The 14,977-nt window shown below is 38.1% G+C and overlaps 1 protein-coding gene across 2 annotated transcripts in view; it reads right to left on the reverse strand.

Moving 5' to 3' along the window:
- The window catches only part of PAK1 (p21 (RAC1) activated kinase 1), a 1,330,007-nt gene that overhangs the window by 371,965 nt on the left and 943,065 nt on the right, over positions 1–14,977 (reverse strand). For both annotated transcript variants that reach the window (XM_044073352.1, XM_044073351.1), the window contains one exon: positions 490–670. In XM_044073352.1, coding sequence (XP_043929287.1) covers positions 490–670 — 181 coding nt within the window. The remainder of the gene's footprint in view (positions 1–489; positions 671–14,977) is intronic.

Consider the following 14,977-nt stretch of genomic DNA (forward strand, 5'->3'; position numbering starts at 1 on the left):
CCCAGAGATGGAAAACTACAAGTTTATGCAGTGTACACAATCGGCAACTGTGAATAATCATCTACCAGAAAATAAGCACCAGCTATTACTTTCCCGTGGAGAACTCAACACTATAGCTGATAACATTAAAGAAACCGGAGGATGACTGCTAAAGTGTATGAAACATAACAGTCAAGTGAAAACACATTTAAGGAACAGTACAGTGAACTGATCAGAATCTTTTCTGCTCTGATTTTGATTTACATGCTACTCCAATTCTTGGGTTTAAATTCAATCACATCCCAAAGTTATTAATATACTTTTCAGTTCCACCATGTATTATTTTTAAATCTTCCTTAGCAGAATCCCCAGTGAACGTTTTTCAGTTAATTCTCAGCTTCTTGGTACATTTTGGCCACTTTGTGCACAGACGCACGCATACAGATTAATAGCAGCACACCACAAGTTTAAGTAACTACACAGGATAACACAAACATTTTTCACACATACTTAATTTTTCTATGATCTCCTCATCTGTCATTTTTGCTTTTTTCTTTGGTTTCTCCGCATTTTTTGCTACTGCATCAGTAGTTGTGCTGTTGTCAGTCGGTGAGGTGACAGGAGGTGTAACCACATCTTTGCTGGGCGGTACTGGAGGAGGGATCGGGTCAATCACTGATCGTGTATATATCTGGCATAATTAAAGGAAAACCAACTTTAGGCAAGTTCACAGCATGCAAGTAATCTATATACTAATAATCTGTGTTTGTTTACATAGTACTAAGCGAATCATTGCTAGTTACATCTAAGATTATTGTCATAACCTAATTTCAAACAAAACAGATGTTTATCAAATCAAACTATAATAAAATAAAAAACAGCAACATTTTCAAAGTAATTATGACTATATCATCAACAAAAACAAAACTAATTAATGAAGGCTTTCAATTTTTAATTGTCATCATGGTAAGGCCAGTCATGAAAGTGGACACATCATATCATATTTATTCACTTAATGAATTCAAGCTTCTGATAAAAATTGTGACAAGTAATGCACACACTATTTCATTTTCCAACACCTGCTTTATTCAAGTCAGGGTCACAACAGACACGGAACTATCATGGCACTCACTGGGTGCAAGGCAGAGAAACAGATGCCAGTCTGGCTCAGCATGCACACACACTGGCAGATACATAGGCCTAACAATTAATCTACAGCATATCTGCGACATGGGACTAAACCACATTACCCAGTGAAATTCTACATGGGCACAGGGAGAGCAAGCAGACTCCACACACAACCAAACTCATTTAAGAAGCAGTGTTAAGCAATGCACCACTATTACTTCCAAAGTTTCTAAACAATTTGAAAAATGACATCCAGGATGTGGATCACTGAGTAATCTTGCCAACTCAGTGCCCCAGTTCTTAGCAGTGCACGTGTACACATGATGTCTGTACACGCAGACAGAATGCAGTATATTGCCTTGGACAAAGCTAGTCGCCTTTTAGTCAAAACATAATACCAAGAAAACTGGAGAGTTTTGGGATACAATATTACAAGTCTGGTAGCATTTAAATTCAAACCCTCCACAAAGTCTTTTCTCATGCTGAATGCATGACTTTTTTTTTTTTCCTAGTGACATTCGCCATGATAAACATGTAGCTTCTTTACAATGTGTTCAAAATACATATGGCTTGCTAAAAAAATTTGTTTTAATCAAACTACAGAAAATGTACAGCAACACTTTAAAAGTTTTGTTAATTATTGTACTCAAATGAAAAGATGCATTAAGACTGGATGAGGCTTGGTGTTAACAGATTTAGAAGCTAGTTTTTGAGTGAAGCCTACCAAAGAACGTTTTTGTTACAAATTAATCTTAAACACTACTGACATATAGGAACTGCTCTTAGTATGAAGACTGCAGATTGGGATACCCAGCCGTAGAAGAAGCGTGATCTACAATCAGGAATAATCCATAAGATCAGACAGGCCTCAGGCCACATGAAGAGGTGATGGTGCCTTCAATGCCCTGGTAAGAACCACCTTGAGAATGCATAGACGCCCTGGTAAGGACCACCTTGAGAATGGACAGACGCCCTTTTAAGGACCAGCTTGAGAATGCATAGACGCCCTGGTAAGGACCACCTTGAGAATGCATCTTTGGAGTTGAAGCAACACACTGTTGTAAAACATGTGTATCAAACAACATATAAAGTAACTTACATATGAAAATTGAAAGGCAAACAGTGAGCATACATAGAGGTGGTATTTCCAAAGTTTTCACTTACAAGTGACAGAGCAAAGCAATCATTTAGAATTACTTTTATGATGGGCAATAAACATGTTATGAAAACAGACATAGTTGCAAGTTGCAACCCTATCAAAAATACATGGATATTAGTACTGAATACAGGCTAGAGACTGCCTTCTCTAGCAATGATTTATACCAGCGTAGAGGTAAAGAGAAAGGGACAGGGGAGTGCTAAATAAAAGACCAGCTCTGGTAGAAAAGTTTAGTCAAGTCCAGAAGAGAAGCTGCTGTTAAAAACGGATAATTAAAAAACAAAATACTGCATGATAACTATAAAAAAACAATCAGAGGAGGTTTGAAGAGATGAAGAAGAAAGACTGGAAAAAGCAGTTTACAAAGGAATAACGCATGGATTTCAGGTATACAACAAAGTCCAAAAAGTTTGGAATGTCTACTTGGAATATTTGTATAGCTATTTTTATACACTGAGCAGACTTCAAAATTTTTTCTAAGGTAATAGGAAATGATGGAGTTGTGATGACAAAGAGAGAGGTAATACAGAATGCGTTTTTGGGAATGTAGTGAGTTGGCAGATTCAAACAATCCTCTACAGAGTAATTTGTAAGAAATGTTGAATGTTGGGGAATAAATTGTAACTAAGGAAGATTCTTTTCAGCTACAATACAGGATCTCACCTATCTAGACATAAGTAAAACCTTTCCAAGTTTAATGCTACTGCCTGCCAAAAAACTACTAGAAAATGGAAATCAAAGTTTTAACCCACTGTAACAGAAGTACTAAATACTGAAAGGAGATAAGAACTGGAAGTGGGATCTTTTGAAAATGGAAGGAATAACTTACAGAGAAATCGAATCTGTGAGAACAATAAATGCTGAACAATGTTCAGTGGGAGGAGTGAGGTATAAGGGAAGGAAGGAATAGAGCAATTCATGTAACAGTGTGAATAAAAATTGTCAAAAAATGTATACTGCATGAGAATGATGGAATGCTACTATGGTTTTTCTTCTATTAACATGCAAATGTCATTTCTTAAAGCATAATTTAATAACAGTGTTAAAAAATGACAAAGGATACTGGAAAAGAGCTAGCAACGGTGAAACAAGCATGATCAGTTAAGGAAGGTTTAAATATAAAAAGGGGCCCAATTGTGGCCACTTTCTCCACAAATTTGTGGACATATTAGGTTAACTTCAGACTATAGTCAATGATGAAATCTGAGTTGAGTTTAGTGTTACCCACTGCCTTTACATATATATTCAGAGTTGACAATGTGCAACTCACCGCAATGTTTTGTACTACACATATTATTAGAAAATGACATGGCCTTACTTTTACTACCGTTCAGAAGTGGACATATCCATTTAGTCATTCTTGGATGTTTGTAGATTACAGTTTACATCCTCGATGGTTTTTGATGAATACGTAACCAGTTATGTCTATACAGGATGAGTTCAGCTGGGTGACGGAATATGTACAGGTTATTTACAAAGATGTGGAATATTGGAGGGGGGAACTGAATCTCATGGGATGCTGACCTTGACGGACAGGCTGAGAGGGTATCTAAAGAATGGACTAAGTATGCTATATAACTAGTCACTGCTGCTGGGCCAGTGCCAAAATTCAACAGGCATTTAATCACAGAACAGAGGAAGACAACATCAAAAGGTAAACAAAAACTGATGTTCCTGTGGATGAATTCAAAAACTAGCAATGCTGTCAGTGCTCTCGCCTGACATGGAACCATGCAAAAAAAAAAAAAGAAGCCTACATGCATCCAGGCTGCTGAACATTAGTCTGTGGGCAAACTTTTTTTTTTTTTTTTTTTTTTTGGGTGGGAAGAAAAGTTACTGGCCATGAGCTGGACAATTCAACTTGTATTCAGTTTCTTTTTAATTTCTCCAAGTCTTTTGAGTTTCTGATACCATGACAGAAATGGACCCCATTCCTAAGTCAAAATATGATTAAAGTTCATGAAATTAGTATTGTTTTGATCTTTGATGTTAGCCAGAAGTGCTCTTTGCAGCACCTGCAATCTGGCTGGTAATGACGCCTCCTGAAATTCGTTACATGTATTGGTAACATATCTAAGTATGATTGTAAATTCTTTTTACTAAGACCCTTTGCTCCTACTACTAATGGAACTGTCTGGGTATCCTTCTTCCACATTGCAATAATTTCTGACTGCAATTCCCGATATTTTATGACTGCATCTCTCTCTCTGTATGCAGCACACTGTAATCATTGGGTGTAGCAATTTCAATGATCAATGCTACTTTTGCCTTCTTTTCATGGATTAGTATATCTGGTTTTCTCGCATCTATTTTTTGAACTGTTAGCAATGGGTGGTCCCATCTGATATAAACTTCATTTTCTATAATAATTTGTGGCTCATGTTTCCAGTGTTTTGCAGCTATTTCAATATTATCATGTATGCACAATCCCCAATGCAACAGTCTTGCCATATTATGCCTTTCACTATACAGTCCTTCTGCCATTAGACTATATCTCAACCAACAACAAGATGTGCAACTGTTTCCAATTCTATTTTACAAAACCTACATTTGTCTGTCTCTCCCACATGGTTCAATGGACTTGGTAAACCACAGTCCACTACCTTGGTCCGCCAATATTAACCCTTCATATTTTGGTTTAAATTCAGCTATCCTTAACTAATCCTGCATTCAGTCCTGATCAACATGAGCTTTGCTCCAAGAACTGTCTATACTTGCATCTGTAGTTAAGCATTTTCCACATTTCTTGCCTTCTCACATGATCCTTCAACGTACATTCTTTCTTTTGTTTTTTGGCACATTCAATTGCTGCCTGATTTTTTTTTTATCTACTTCTGGTTTGATTTCCATTCCCACTTGATATCGATATGCTTCTGCTAAACTATGCAGGGAAGTCATCTTAGACTTGTTCTCCTCATGTTTTAAAACTTTCATTATGTTCTGGCCTTGTGAGGTCAGCAAATATGCATGCAGTCCTACGATTGTAGATTTATACATGTAAATCAATTTTGAGGAGGTCCATACCTCCTTCAGAACAGGGAATATATAATCTTGGTATACACTGATTTTTATAAATCATTTGATGAGCCTGAAGCATCCTCCTTGTTTTCCTGTCCAACCGATCCAAACAGCTTTTGAGGCCAGTCACTCCAAAACTAAGTTAAGACAGGAAGAGCAAATTGATTTATAGCTTGGACTTCGTTCCTAGATGTCAACGATGTTTTCAGTATTAATTTCAGTCTTTTAAAATATTCCTTACTGAGTTTTCTTCCCATTTGTTCATGTTTTACTGTTGTTCCTTTATCACTTACCAAATATTTTTGCATTCGCTCTTGTTCAAGTTCTTTTATATCATATTCTTGTCACAAACAGACGTTTTCTTGGTGCTGCAGTTTTCCTGCTTTAGAGGCTGCACATTATCAAGACCAAATGACATTTTTGTATCATCTGAAAAAGTTTTGACCATTTGCAGTTGTGCTTTTAGTTCCTCGTCTGATGGACTATACAGTTTTAAAATCAACAAAAAGAAGAGAAGTCTTTACACTTTGCTGTTTTCTGGGGGCCAAATTGTAGTGCAGTAGTGGCAAAGAATCACCCTGGAATATACCTCTTTGAATTGCAATAATTTGTCATTTATCATGACTTAACTACAAACTGGTTTGTCATTGTTGCATGGTCACTGTAATGTAGGGTGTATCTTACACATTTTTAAGCACTCGTATTCATGAATGTGGGATACTGTCAAATGTTTTTATAGTCTATCCGTGCCATACTTAGATTTTTCCCCTTTTTACTGGTTTCCATTATGACTTTAACTATGACACTTTGCTCCATATGACTTTTCTTGTTATCCTTTTGTTCTGTTGTCATGACTGAGTTTTCCTCTAAATTATTATATACTGTCAACATCAATTCCAGTATACAGTTTATATGTCATCAGAAGGCAAATTATTGGTCTATAATTCTTAGGGTAGCTTGCATGTTCACTCTTAAGTAGGAGCATTGTTTTTCCTGTTCTTAACCAGGTTGGTGTCTGTTTAGGGTGCACATACAAACAGTTGCTACTCATGGCGAAGTCTTCATGTAAAGATGTTAATACTTTTAGCCAGAAGTTAGGCACTGCATCTGGGCCCGCGGTTTTCCAAATAGGAGCTTTTCTTAACTATGTTTCAGTCTCTCTGGCCGTTACTTCATCCCATTTCATATCCTATACATATAGGTTCATAGGTTGGTACTGGGCTATCTGCCGGAAAGCATATATTAGCTTATTACGTCTTATTCTTTCTTGTACGTCTAGCCATTCAGCATCTTTGTTATGTTTCACAGGGTCTTCATAGATATTTCTTCAAAATCTATCAAGTTCTTTTTTCGATGGTGCTTCAATTCCTTTTGCCTTGTTTCTCAATTCTCTATAAACTTTTTTGGGTCATCAATAAATTGCTTATTTTGCAGTTTTCCTTTATATTTATCTGCATATCTTACGTTTTTCTGCCTGTGCTGATATTTTTAGTTTGCGACAGTGCACGATAAATCCTGATCTGTTCTGTTACTGTGCATTGCTTTCATCTCATCTATTTCCGAGTATTTTTGTTGACCTGTTCCCTCTTTATAATCTTCTGACAGTGACACTTCTTGCCTTAACTGCTTTATAGTTTTCTCTATTTGATATTTCCACAATGGTATTTGATTTCTCAACTTCCTTTCCCTTACTGCCCTGTACTTCTGTGGTAAGACTTTATCTGTTATTAATTTAGCTGCACAGTAATGTATCCTATTTACTTCTGTTACATCTCATTAATCTCTACGAACAGTACTAATTACTGTGTTCATTTGTTTTATCAAACTTCTAACATTTTGGGTTTTATTGACTTTCTGTAGTCTATTTCTTTCATTGATCTTAATATGCAAGTCCATCTCTATTAAATCAAGCAACTCTTCTCTTAGATCATTTTTTTCTAACCTGAGGGTACACACTGTTATCCATTTCCTGCAGACATTCCATAGAAAGCTCCACAGCATGTTCCTGTGCCACATTCTCTTCAATTTCATCCTGTGCTGTCTGTTCCTCTTTCATATGGGGACTCACCAGCCTATCACTCCACAACATTGACAGTGTCAAGAGTTGCCACACAGTTACCTGTTCCTTTCCTTGCTGTGCAACTCCAACAAAACTTTTGTACTGGTGTCCTATGGAAGGCTCCGAAGTATCTTCATATGGCAACTGATCACGTTTCGTGAACTGAACGTTTTCTGCTCCACTGGTTTCTCCTTAATTTGGGAATCCACTGCTCTATCCTGATGGGATGTTATCAAAGTTAGATTTTCTACACTAAATCATTCACTTTGCAGTTAATCCATAAACTCAGTTTTTATTACTAATCCTCCTTTCTACATTTCTTCTTTGTTTTATTTTGTAAATTTTTTCAAATCCAGATGCCTTTGCCTGTATTTTTCTTCAGATATCTTTGTTGCTGCTCTTTTTGAATCGATAAGTTTTACATTCTCCTTCGTATAAATATTACACCATATTAAATCTTTTTCCCATGTTCATATTTCTTCCTCAGATGTTTCCTGCTCCTCCCATTTCTCATTACTTGGGCGACTTGTTCCATCATGCTGTCATATAACCTGCATTACACTTACTATACTAAATCCTTCACTTCACAGGTATTCCATAACTTAAAAATTCTATTTTTTTTAACTTCTACTTTACTTCTACTTTTAATCTTCTGTTCTACGTTCCCTCTGTGAGTTTATTTTTTGTATTGTGAACTTTTCCATATCTTGATGCCTTTACCTGTATTTCTCTTCAAATATCTTTGAGGCTGCCTTTTTCTTTATTATTTAATTTGGCCTTCTCCTTTGCATAAATATTGCACCATGTTAGATGTCTTTCATTCCCATGTCCATATTTCTTTTTTATACCTTTCAAATATCTTTAGATATTGTTCTTTATATTTTCACACTTCCTTAGTTGCTTCTTTTTCCAACAACCCAAGGTTTCTTGGTCTATATAAAGTTTTTCATAAATCTATTTATTTTATTTATTTATTTATTTATTTATTTTATTTTACATTTGTTGACCGGGCTAGTCCAGCTGGATTTATGTCCATTTTCAGTGGAGGCCCGGGGAGAAAAGCTCCATAGGTAAAATCAATTTTTAAAAATACAAATAATTCATAGTACAAATGTGATATGCAATGGGAAAAATAATATGTAATCACTGATATTATAGATCTTAACTAACTAAAAAAAAGCTAAATTAGAAGGAGATTTAGATAGAGATTAACTACTAGCAATACAAAAAGGAAGGTAGGAAATGTTAGAGTGAATCAAGTAATATTTACAAAGAAAAGGGATATGATAGAGTAAGGTGCAAACAAGTTAGTCTGGGTTGGTACAAGAGCAGAGCCAGAAATTATTAAGATGTCTTAATAGTTGTTTCTTAAAGAGTGGAAGAGTGGACAAAGAGGAGATGTCAGATGGAAGATTATTCCATATTCTACCTACTGAGTTAGAAAAAAGGCAGTTGCCTGCAGAATTAATAGTTTTAGTAATATTAACAAGTAGTTTATCAGAGGAACGTAGTTGTTTCAGGTTAATATAGGGAGTCAAGAGGTTGCTCAGAGCTGGTGTTTTAGAAGGTTGGTATAGAATTTTGTGTGCTATTAAAAGTTGTTGAAAAATGAGCTTGTTAGGAGTTCCAGCCAGTGTAGTTGTTTTAGGTTTAGACAGTGGTGGGTTCTGAATTGGGATGAGCTGGCAAATCTGGCAATATTATGATAAGATATAGTAAGTTTCTTAAGGTTACTTTTAGATAGATTAGTGTAAATACGGGAAGCATACAGAAGGGTAGAGATAAGATGTGTTTGGGCTAAGGTTGTCCTAGCTTCAGGTGTGAGGGAGGGCTTTATTCTGTACAGGAACCTATTTTTTTATTAACTGCTTTTATTGTACTGTTGATTTGACAATCATAGTTAAGATTATTATCGATAATAACACCGAGAAGTTTAGTTGTAGAATCGGGAGAAATAATGGTGTTGTCAGTTGCTGTAATACAGAAGTTTGACAAAGTCAATTTACGCGTAGGTGAAAAGAGTAATAATTTAGTTTTCTTAGGGTTAAGGAGTAGACAGCGATTGGAGAACCACTGTTCAACAGTTGAGAAGGCTGATTGTGTTTGAATCTGGAGTTCGGTTTGAGAAGAAGCAGTGCAAATAATGGTGGAATCATCTGCATATTGTATGCAGGTAGTGTTAGGGATAGATGATTGGAGGTCGTTGATAAAGATGGAAAATAGAAGTGGGCCTAGGATAGACCCTTGAGGGACTCCTAAAGAAACAGGGAGGAGAGCAGATAGTGAGTTTTTCCAGAGTACGGCTTGCTGACGGTTTTCTAGATAGGAAGAAAACCAGGTTATGGAAGAGGGATCAAGGGCCAGAGATTTTAGTGTGTGCAGAAGAAGTGTATGATTCACCATATCAAAGGCTTTTGATAGGTCTATGAAAAGAGAAGATGTAAGTTTGTTATTGTTGCGGTTGAAGTTTATGGTATTGGTAAAGGAGAGTAAAGCTGTGGTGGTACTGTGATCAGGTCTGAAACCATGTTGAGTGTCAGCTAGGAGGCTGTTATGGAGGAGATGGTTGAGTAGTTGTTTATGTATACATTTTTCCATGATTTTAGCTAAGGGGATAGAAGTGCTATGGGACGATAGTTGGAGAATTCATAAGATTTGCCTCCTTTATGTAGGGGTATAATATGTGATATCTTCCAGACTGTTGGAAAAATACCTTCTTTTATTGATCTGTTTATAAGGATTGAGACAGGCTAAGCAATGGCTTTTGCTGCTAGTTGAAGGAATTCAGCAGGAAGCTTGTCTGCGGAAGGGGTGGTAGGTTTTAGTTTATGGAGAAGAGATTGTATATAGGAGGTAGATACAGATTGTAAGTGTAGGGGAGGGATAGTGTTTATTAAGGTATTTGGAGGTAGTTGAGAAGTATCTGGAGATAGTTGGTTGGCTAGAGTTTGTATAGTATTGGTGAAGAAGGAATTAAAGTTATTGGCTGTTAGTGTGGGATTATCAGGGTCAGAATCCTGAGGGTTGGGTGTAATTATTTTGCCTGGGGTCAGCAGATTATTTATACATGACCAGAATGTTTTAGGTTCATTTTTAGTAGTTTTTTGAAGTTGAATGTAGTAGTTCTTTTTGTCTGATAGAATGGCTTTTTTAGTACTGTTTCTAAGTTCTCTAAAGTTTTGGTGGTCAGTTGGACTTTTGGTGGTACGCCATTTATGCCAAGATTTGTTTCTTAGGGCTATTTTATGCTTAGTATTTGTGGTTAGCCAGGGAGCAGTTTTAGTTTTGGTTTTAATGGTGCGACTTGGGGCGTGCTGATTAAGTATAGCTAAGAATGTAGAATTGAAGTGTTCTACTGCTTTGTTGAGTGGGAGATATTTTAGTGGGGTCCATTGACATAGTGAAAGTTCAGCTTGAAACTGTTCAGGGTTAAACTGCTTTTTTGAGTGTACAGTTTGGAAAGTGGTGGGTAAGGTTAGGTTGGTTTTGGATCTAGTGATATAGATTAGTGTGTGGTCACTAAGGTCATCTGGAAGGATATGAGTTTGGTAGTTTTGCAAGGGGGTATTTGTGAGAATCCAGTCTAGGGTGGTACCCTTATTGTTTGTTTTATTAATTCTAGTGGGACTATCGATAAGTTGTTTGAAGCCATAGAGGTTATTGTATAAATGAACACAATTTTTTTTATTTGAAGCTTTTGACCGTTTTTCTTGTGTAAGTACTTTTCTTTCCTCCAGTTTCTCTCAATCTCTTTGTATACCTTCTGCCTGGAAATATTGTGCTTCTTGCATAATAGTAACAATACATAATTTCTTTCTTAGCCTCAATAGTCCACTTTATCATCTTTATGGCATTTTTTTGGCCTATCAATTTTTGTGATTTTTGTGGACTACTTCCTTCTACAATAGGGGGGTCCATCTTCCCCCTGGGCCTGGCCTAGTCCCACTGTAGGAATGTTTCCGTGTCTTGAGGATTCTACACACTCATTTTTTCCATTCCTGGCAACAGTGCGCCTACTAGGATCAGGTACTTTTTTATCCTGGGTCTTGTGCACCCAGTTATTTATTTTTTTAACCTACTTCTGTCCATGATATGTGCTAAATAAAATACAGTCTATACATAAAAAGTGTTATCTTGGTGAAATTTTGTGAAAAACAGGGTCCACCTTGGGAAGGTACTGACTAAGATTTGAGGATGAATTCAATTCCAGCAATACTACTCTCCTTTGCTTGCTGATTTAGCATCTCTCCATTCGGACCCCTATATACACCCTTTAGGCAGAGGGATGATGAAGGAAGATTTCTAGCATTTAGGGGAATATTGGTTACACAGCATGAATACTGGGTAAGCAATAACTACGGTTATGTATTGTTGTAGAGACCAATTTCAGTTTGGTGAGCAGCTTGCATGTTAGGGTAGTAGGGATCTGTTACAATTGAGCTAGATCTTGAAAACAGGCTGGGAAAAGTATGAACACTGTAGCCTTTAGCTAGTGATTTACAAGGGCTACCTAAAAGCAAGAATAATGAAATACTCCTTAATTATTATACTCTCCCCTCTATACAAAAATCAGAAACACCATTATTATATATTCTTACTGCAGCTGTTCCTTAAAAAGTGATCGTAAATCCCTTACATTTCCTCAGCATTTTAGGTTCACTTTTCCAGTTGGCCCATGAGTACCATGTATATGGATGTACAGCTTTAAGGCTAACGAGTAGGCTCCAATGACTTTTTGCATGTCATGTAGTACAGAGTTCAACAAAATGCACTTGGAATACAGACCTCATGGCAGTAAGACATTCCCTGCCTTCAGGTGTTATATTTAATAAGTTACTTATTAACATGACATGGTATCAGATCATGGTAAAATATCTGCCAGAAATCTATCTACAGAAGTGAAGAAACATTTGCTTTCAGTGTTTAAACTAAAAATAATACTTTAAATGCAAGTGCAGACATGTTATTGTACATGCTGTGATAAACTATCTCATATACCCCATTGAATAAAATGAAGACTGTTATTTAGATCTGATTGAGAGTTTAGCGGTAGCTAACATAATAGCTTTCCTAAGTGAAATTATGCTATCTCCCTGTCTGATCATCACTACTCAAAGTCGCGCCTGTTTAATAACTGGTTAAGACAACTGCATTTAGTGTATAACATTCAGTTAAGATCATGCTGGGAAGAGTTTGGTTGGGATGCTAGATTTGCCAATGACAGGATTCACCAGAGTCCATACAGTTCAATCATTTAGGCTGGTATTTCTAAAATGATTAAGTTTTTTTTTAGCATCCTCAAAGTTCAAAAAAAGAAGTTATGTACTCACCATAACATTCCATCTGAGTAGGTAAACTTCATTTGTCAGCAACCTGTGGGTATCGGATCCGAGTCGTCAGCTTCAAACAGCTAAAATCCGAGCTCCAAGCTCCTCCCCCTTACCCATAAATCCCCTGCCATCCCTCTCTGACCTCAGATCGAGTTTGCTATAGCAACACAGAACATTACAACAAAGGATCACCTGCAAATCCTAACCTGATGTTATCCAGAGAAAAGGACAAGGAATCCTTCTAGAACGCACTATAGGTTAGGGGGATGGGGGGGTTGGTTGCTGACAAATGAAGTTTACCTACTCAGATGGAACGTTATGGTGAGTACATAACTTCTTTATCTGAAGTAGTTAACTTTATTTGTTCATCAACCTGTGGGACAGAGTCCTCAGATACCCAAACTTGGGGGGGGTCCTCATGGAAGGATATTCCGGACCACTGCAGAGCCGAAGGATGCTCTCCCTCTGGAAATTAGATCCAATTTGTAATGGTTAATGAAAGTATGGGATGAAGCCCAAGTGGCAGCTGAACAAATGTCGTCCAAGGACACTCTGGAGCAAAAGGCAGCAGAAGTAGAAATCGATCGGGTAGAATGAGCGTGGACTCCTTCAGGTACAGGCCGACCAGAACTCTTATATGCAAGAAGCATACATTGGGAAATCCATCTGGACAATGTAACTTTTGATACTGGTTTGCCTAAAGAGGATCTTGCAAAGGATACAAAGAGTTGCTCAGATTGCCTATGTTCAGCGGTCCTGTGCAAGTAGAATCTCAATTGCCTGTGTACGTCCAGAGAATGTAGTTTGTATTTACCCCTGTTTTGATAATTTGGAAAGAAAACTGGTAAATTAATAGATTGATTAATATTGGGCTCAGAAGCAACTTTGGGTAGAAAGGAGGGATTGGTCCTGAGGGAAACTCTATCTTTATGGAAGACCAAGTACGGAGGTTTGGTGCAAAGGGCTTGAAGCTCCGAAACCCTTCTAGCCGAAGTGATAGCAATGAGAAAGGCAGTCTTCCAAGACAAGTATTTTACATCCACCGTGGCTGCGGGTTCAAACAGAGGGGCCATCAAGGACTGGAGAACAAGAGTTAAATCCCATGGAGGGACTGCGTCTTTAACCGGAGACCTTAAAAGGAAGGTGCCTTTTAAGAAAGTCTTACATAACTTAGAAGATGCTAAGGAATCGAGATCACTTCCCACATGATAATGGGAAATTGCAGCTAATTGGACTTTGACCGTGGAAGAGCTAGCACCTTGGTCGAATAAAGTCGACAAAAATTCTAACACCGCTGGTATGGGAGCTGTAAAGGGATCCAACTTCCTATGCTCCACCCAGATAGTAAAGCATTTCCATTTGCTGTTATAAACCTTTCTCGTAGAAGGTTTATGGGCGGCTACCAAAATAGCCTTAACAGGGGACGAGATACCGGGAGTCCTAAGTATTACTGGAACTGGATCAGCCAAGCTGTGAGCTTGAGGTTGTCCAGATTCAGGGTTGGTAATTCTAGTGGGTGAGAGATCAGATCCGGGGTGGGATCTAGAATCCATGGAGGATTCACTAGATGAGACCATAGGCATGGGAACCACGTTTGACGAGGTCAGAATGGGGCTATGAGGATCACTCTGCTCCCTAACTGACGGGCTTTCTGCAAGAATTTTAGCATTGGGGAAGAGGAGGATAAGCATAAAGTAGACCGGATGGCCAAACATGCACCAGAGCATCTCTGGGAGATTCCCCTGGTGGGGGAATTAGAGCAAAGTAATTGCCGCACTTTGCATTCGAAGGAGACACGAAGAGATCGCAGCAAGGTTGACCCCACTTGAAGATTTGCTTTGCTATTCTGGGGTTCAGAGACCACTCATACAGTGAGAGGATAGTACAACTCAGCCTGTCTGCCAAAATGTTCGACCGACCCGGAATGTGCGTCGCAATGAGAAAGCGGTTGGTGGAGATCGCCCATTCCCAAACTCTCATGGCCTCTTGGCAAAGTGGGTAGGATCTGGTTCCTCCCTGTTTGTTGATATACCAGACCACTGACATGTTGTCTGTCTGAATTGCAACTGTCCCTATGCGAAGAAGGGCTTGGAGTGCTTGCAACGCCAAAAGCACCGCTCTCATCTCTAGGACATTGATATGCAATAAGGTCTCTAAATGGGTCCACGTGCCTTGGACGGTTCTGCCCATATAGTGCCCCCCCACCCTAGCCTAGAAGCATCCGTGGTCACCGTGGTTAGAGGTGGGGACATAGAAAAGGGGTGCCCTATCTGGAGGTCCGGAGACTGGAGCCACCAGAGCAGG

The sequence above is a fragment of the Protopterus annectens genome, chromosome 5.part1, assembly GCF_019279795.1.
Source record: "Protopterus annectens isolate FY-2018-M chromosome 5.part1, PAN1.0, whole genome shotgun sequence".
Taxonomy (NCBI): Eukaryota; Metazoa; Chordata; order Ceratodontiformes; family Protopteridae; genus Protopterus; species Protopterus annectens.